Source organism: Hippopotamus amphibius, chromosome 1, assembly GCF_030028045.1.
Source record: "Hippopotamus amphibius kiboko isolate mHipAmp2 chromosome 1, mHipAmp2.hap2, whole genome shotgun sequence".
In the NCBI taxonomy this organism is placed as follows: domain Eukaryota; kingdom Metazoa; phylum Chordata; class Mammalia; order Artiodactyla; family Hippopotamidae; genus Hippopotamus; species Hippopotamus amphibius.
Genome location: NC_080186.1, coordinates 160583398 through 160590077, shown reverse-complemented (window position 1 = coordinate 160590077; position 6680 = coordinate 160583398). Strand labels below are relative to the sequence as shown.

The window sequence follows — 6680 nt, the reverse complement described above, 5'->3', positions numbered from 1 at the left end:
GATGAGTTTGTTGTTGCTTTGGCAACAACTTTCAACCTCTACCTAACTCTCCGGAATGAGAACATAACTATTAATACATTCGATAGACTGGGGAGTTGAGTTGCGCAATGCAGTTTTTCTTCCAAGTGCAAAACAGCTCACCCTGCTCGGTTAGCCTTTGGCAGCGCTGCGGTTAGAGGCTAGCAAAGCCGAGAGCAGCTGTTGCAGGAACCTGTTGGCAGGAAGGTGAAAGTGTCTCCGCAACAGGTGGTGGCTGCTGCAGAGATTGCGCTTGTGAGAACGGATGGCGACTGCACGCAGAAAACTCTTGCAAAGCAGGCAAGTGGGATCTCTTCTCCTTTTTCTGTGCTTATCTGTGGGGCGTGCGGCAACCATCCGCTATTCGGTGGCAGAGGAGATGGAGAGCGGTTCGTTTGTAGCTAATGTGGCTAAGGACCTGGGGCTGGAGGTAGGGAAGCTGGCTGCGCGCGGGGCACGGCTCGTTTCCGAGGGCAACAAACTGCACTTCCGGCTCCACCGCAAGACAGGGGATCTGTTCGTTAAGGAGAAACTGGATCGGGAGTCACTTTGTGGCAAAGCTGACCCGTGCGTTCTGCACTTTGAAATAGTGCTGGTGGAGCCACTGCAGTCCTTTCGTGCGGAGGTCAGGGTATTTGATATCAATGACAATGCCCCGGTTTTCCTAAACAAGGAGCCTCTTTTAAAGATTCCGGAGAGCACCCCCCTGGGTTCACGGTTTCCTCTGCAGAGTGCCCAGGATCTGGACGTCGGCCTAAACGGTCTCCAAAACTACACTTTGAGTGCCAATGAGTATTTCCACCTGCACACCCGCTTCCGCAGCCATGGGCCCAAGTATGCCGAGCTAGTGCTGGATAAACCCCTGGACAGAGAAGAGCAGCCTGAAGTCAACCTGACAATTACAGCTGTGGATGGAGGGTCTCCGCCCAAGTCTGGCACCGCCCACATCCGTGTGGAGGTTTTGGATGTCAATGATCACGTGCCCCAATTCTCTCGACTGGTGTACCGCACTCAGGTACCGGAAAACAGTCCCAATGGTTCTTTGGTGACTACGGTGACTGCCACCGACCTAGACGAGGGCTCCAACAAAGAGATAACTTACTCTCTAGCTCAAAACCCAGAAGTAATTCTCCAGACGTTTCAGATTGACTCTGAAACTGGGGAGGTTCGACTAAGAGGGCCCCTAGATTTTGAAGCGATTGAAACATACGACATTGACATTCAAGCTACTGACGGAGGAGGACTCTCTGCCCACAGCAAAGTCCTGGTGGAGGTGGTGGATGTTAATGACAATCCTCCTGAAGTTACAGTCTCCTCTGTGTCCAGCCCCCTCCCTGAGGACTCTCCACTACAGACGGTAGTGGCCCTTTTCTCTATCCGAGACCGGGACATTCGAGTGGGAGGAAAAATCACTTGCTTCCTCAAGGAAGACCTTCCCTTTGCAGTCAAACCTACATTCCGGAATTCCTACTCACTGGTTACTGACAGAAGTTTGGATCGAGAGGAGGTCTCTGGCTATAATATCACCCTTGTTGCCATGGATACTGGACTACCAACTCTGTCCTCAGAGACTGTGATAGAGGTGCTAATATCTGACATTAATGACAATCCCCCAGTATTTCAGGAAGATTCCTACATCTTGACTGTTCGAGAAAACAACAGCCCTGCAGTTTTTATTGGCAAAGTCCATGCTGAGGATCTAGACTTAGGTGAGAATGCCCAGGTAACATATTCTCTGCTGCCTCCAAAAAGTGGAGACCTATCAGTCTTTGCTTACATCTCCATAAATTCAGACAATGGGAAACTCTATGCACTGAGAACTATGGATTATGAAGCCATTCAAGATTTTCAGTTTGTGGTAAAGGCAACTGACGGGGGCTTCCTGTCACTGAGTAGCCAGGTAACTGTCAGAGTGGTTGTCCTGGATGACAATGATAACCGCCCAATGATCTTGTACCCACTGCAAAATGGCACCTTGCCCTGCAATGACCTGGTGCCCAGGTCTGCAGAGGCAGGCTACCTGGTGACCAAGGTGGTGGCTGTGGATGGTGACTCAGGTCAGAATTCTTGGCTTTCATATCACCTATTTAAGGCCACTGACCCTGGGTTATTCTCTGTTCAACAACAAAATGGGGAAATTCGTACATTGCGACAGATATCTGAGAGAGACCCCATGATGCAGAAACTGATCATCCTTGTTCAGGATCACGGCCAACCAGCTCTTTCTACTACTGCCTCACTTAACATTCTCCTGGTAGATGGCTTTTCTGAGCCCTATCTGCAATTTCGGGATCCATTCAAACATCCTACAAGGATAAATCCATCCACTAAATATTTGGTAATTTCTCTGGCTGCGCTTTCCTTTCTCTTTCTCCTCTCTGTCACAGTGATCTTCATTATACATATCTGCCAGAAGATTAAATACAGAAAAAAGTTGACAATTCAAGAGCATTTCTATGATGACTGTAATTTCTCTAACAACCTGGTACAAGGAGGAGCCAGTGGATCCATATCCCAGCCTTGTCCCTATGAAATGTGCTCAGCCACTGGCACTGGCAATAGTGAGTTCCGGTTTCTTAAGCGCTTTATGCCCAACTTCCCCTTCCCCAATGGCATCGGAGAGGTAAAAACAGAGGATGGTTCCAGTTTACCACCAGATTCTGATAGGAATAGGTCTCGGGGGTCAGAGGGCCATGCCCAAGTATCTGATGACTATATGTAGCCCTTATTCATGTCTCCTGTGGAAGTTCATTAGTCCTGGCTCTGCATACGCTTAGTTCCATAGAGAAACCGTGTTATTTTGCCTTTAAGTTATTTTCCATTGGAAAGTTATGCATGCATAGGGAAAAGAACCAGCTTCTAGTTTTGGTATATTAGAAAGTAATTAAGTTCAAGAAGTAGAAATATAGTTTATTATTATTCAGAAATTTCTAGATTTTTGTCACTTGAGTAGAGATCATCTTTGAATCAACATCTTGCATACCATCATTCATAATCATGCACATGTCTGGTGAATGGTGGTCCTCATAGATAACCAGATGGAAGGGTAAGGAAGAAAAAGGATTTGACTTATTTGCAAATGTAAAGGCAGATATAAGGCTAAAGAGATTCAGTTCAGGAATGGTCTCTAAAATCAGGTGTAGATTTCTTAAGGGTTGTTGGGGGCCTCAGGGAGGTCTTAAGTCTCTCTTTGTATATATATCTATCTCATTCCTCATCAGAGAGCAGTTGTTTGAATGTGGGGAGTATAAGGTGGATGAGGAAAAAAACAGACTTGTAGATAAGTTCTACTGAACAACTACAAAACAAAAAGGCTAAAGAAAAAGAATTCATTAATACAAATTAAGTGGCCTTAAGAAAAGATAGATTTTCATGTATTACCAGTTGATCTTAAGCCATTTTCTCCTCTGAGCATACTGATGGAAACTTAAGAAAAAGAGGCAGTTCCTAGCATATCATTTTAAAAAAATGAAATGGAGTAGGGAACTGAGGTTTCTTTTTGATCATCACTGGTCTTCATTTGTAAGCTATTTTAAGTTCTCTCATTCTAAAATTAAAAAGAAACCGAAATTAAAACATTACCGTTCAAAGATGCTATTAATACTAAAGAGTTTGTTTTAATGAGTCTTTAATTATGTACCTTATTTTATACAATGTGTAAATTCAGACCCACAAGGGTATATCCTATTCAGATAGGCATAATATGTGTACCTGGTATTCCAAGGGTAAAGCAGTACCTCTAGTTTGGGCAAATTGCTTCAATTAACTATTAACCTATTTAACTTTGAAATACATACAGATCTACATTTCTACTGGAAGTTTTGAGTTATAATAAAAATTTTTTTAAAGGATTTAAATCCTTTATGAGATTATTTTAGACTTACAACACTGCAAGAATAGTATAGAGTTATCACATACTCTTCACTTGGCTTCCCTTAATGTTACCATCTTACATAACCATAGCACAGTTAACAAAATTAAGAAATTAACCTTGGTACAATTCTATTAACTAAACTACAAACACTATTCAGATTTTTACCAGTTTTCCCCTACTGTCCTTTTTCTTTTCAAGGATCCAATCCAGGATCTTACAATGCATTTAGTTTCTACCATCCAACATAGTTCCTTAACCTTCTCTTGTCTTTCATGACCTTGAGACTTTTGAAGAGTACTGGTCAGTTATTTGTAAAATGTCCCTCAATTTTTCCAGTTTCATTGAGGTATAATTGACATATAGCACTGTTTAAGGTGTACAGCATATATGATTACCGTATGCTTACAGTGAGATGATTATTGCAATAAACTTATAGTTAACAAATATGTCCCTCAACTTGATATTGTCTTTGTTTCATAATTATACTGACATTCTGCACTACTGGGAAGAATATCACAAAAATGATACTGTGTCCTTAGTGCATCATATCAGGGGGTACATGATGTCAAAGCGTCTTATCTGGTGATGTTAATATATTTTCATTGTAGTTAAAAAAACAAAATTTACCATGTTACCCATTTTTTTTTCCAGGTTCATAATTTATTGTACAAATTGAGTATCACATGATGAGCTGACATTAGTTTCTTCTGGCCATGGGAACTTAACAGATGAGGGACAGTTTAGAATCCGTTTATGTTGCTTTCACAGCGGGGTTTCTTTTAGACCTTAACTTGAAGTATAAGACTATCAAAGCAATACTTCCATATGTGGCCAGTACACAATTCATTCTCCCTGTGATAGTGTAAGAGTTGAAATATTTTTTGATACCAGTGAATTGGAACTGGGCATCAGTTTCTGGACCTGCCATGATTTCAATCTTTCAAATCGCTCAAACTCTGCAGCCCGTGTCCTTCAATGTACCCAGCTGCCCCTCTGCCCCGCCGGAAAAAGCCGCCCATGTTACCCATTTTTAAGTGGATAGTTAAAGTGAAGTTAAATCTTGATCACTTGGTTAAGATAATATCTGTCAAGTTTCTTTAATGTTACTATTTTTCCCTTTGTAATTAATAGCTGGGGGGGAGAGACACTTTGAAACTATGTAAATACAATGTTTCTGCTGTAACTTTTGCCCACTAATTTCATTTTTTTTTTTTAATTTTTTATTCTCTAGTTGTGGCAAGTGGGGACTACTCCTCATTGCAGTGTGTGGGCTTCTCAGAGTGGGTAGCTTCTCTTGTTGCTGAGCACAGGCTCTAAGCGCACAGGCTCCAGCAGTTGCAGCATGCAGGCTCAGTAGTTGTGGCACACAGGCTTAGTCGCTCCACGGCATGTGGGATCTTCCCGGACCAGGGATCGAACCCATGTCCCCTGCATTGAAAGGCAGATTCCTAACTATTGTGCTACCAGGGAAGTCCCTGCCCACTAATTTTAGTATCCATCGCTGGCTATTTCCTGTGTCAATTAGTACTGTGGCAGTGAATGGTATTTTCTATTTGATTCCTTTTACATTAATTGAAATTTTTTAGGGAATCCTTGTCACTTCTCCTACATTTATTTATATATTGATTCATGGACATTTACTTTATTATTTGGACTATAATCCAACATTACCATTATTTTGTTGAGCAAACTCTTTTATCTGGGATGAAGAGCAGATTTTTAAGCCTGGAACTATCCACATAAAACACAATTTGTTCAAAATTAGTATTTCTTTCTAATACTATGTTACATTATCTTAAGCAAGTATAAATATCTTTAAGGTTTATTTATAATGTTTTAACTTTAAATGAAAATTACATTAATTTTAAAATTACATTGATTTTAAATTCCCACTAGTTATAAAACTATTAGATATTAAATTACGAAAATTTTAAATTTTATGTAGACATATTTATATATTTATAAGCTAAGTATAATAGAAATGTTATTTAAACATAGATTTAGATGCTAAAGTAGACCTAGATATATGCAAAATGGAATTGGTCTCTGGTTTTATTTAATTTTACCAAAAATAAATACATATATTCCTTTCTGTGTATGTGCTTTTTGTTGTTTTATATTTAAAGATGAATGTGTCTCATTCTTGGAAGCAGAATTTATCCATATAATTCTCGCATATAAAGGTCTATTTTCTATACAGTTCAATATCAAAGTATGTGATTAATCACATATCCACTCTTCAGCCCAAAATTTTACCTCATTTCCAAATCTATGTAATACTTTCTATAATATTATTAAAGTACCAGTTGTGCTTATATAACACTAAACCATAATACTGAAGTAAAAATAACAAGGGTTTTCAGTTTCAGCTAGTGAAGCAAGCTTATGTTTCTGTGTACCATGCTTTGCTCTAAACACAGAGATAATTAGATAAAATTTTAAAATTGAAAAAATTTAAATGCAAAAACCAGAAATGAAACAAAACATAAAATAATGAGCAGGGATGAAATCCTTGCACTTCTGAGCTACAGGATCAGACTGATGGAATGACTGAATTGAGAAAATAGCAATGATTAAACATTAGACTATAAAACTTCAACTTCCTGGAAGATAGAATAAACATACTTTTCCTTATACTTCTTGAAAAGTAAAACTAAAAACCTTTCAAATTACATATAAAACAAACATGAAAAATTTGAAAGGTAGAGAGAAGAGGGCAACCAACTGGGGACCTAGGAACTGGAACAACACAGTCATGAGTTTTTTACTTTTTTCCCCCTATATACAC

General features: G+C 39.7%; 2 protein-coding genes across 2 annotated transcripts; one reads left to right on the top strand and one right to left on the bottom strand.

The window, feature by feature from the left end:
- The first annotated feature begins 283 nt into the window (after positions 1–283).
- On the top strand, positions 284–2786 carry PCDHB1 (protocadherin beta 1). Its single transcript, XM_057707702.1, has one exon. It carries the CDS (start codon positions 284–286, stop codon positions 2738–2740), a length of 2457 nt encoding a protein of 818 aa, XP_057563685.1. The 3' UTR covers positions 2741–2786.
- A 1744-nt stretch (positions 2787–4530) lies between these two features.
- LOC130829901 (ATP synthase membrane subunit K, mitochondrial) lies at positions 4531–4902 on the bottom strand. The gene has a single exon (XM_057696447.1). The coding sequence runs from the start codon at positions 4818–4820 to the stop codon at positions 4644–4646; it is 177 nt and encodes a 58-aa protein (XP_057552430.1). The 5' UTR covers positions 4821–4902; the 3' UTR covers positions 4531–4643.
- Between the last annotated feature and the right edge of the window lie 1778 nt (positions 4903–6680).

Bases quoted from the DNA above. Each gene is read 5' to 3' on its own strand.
- LOC130829901 (XM_057696447.1), bottom strand. From the start codon at position 4,820: ATGGCAGGTCCAGAAACTGATGCCCAGTTCCAATTCACTGGTATCAAA.
- PCDHB1 (XM_057707702.1), top strand. From the start codon at position 284: ATGGCGACTGCACGCAGAAAACTCTTGCAAAGCAGGCAAGTGGGATCT.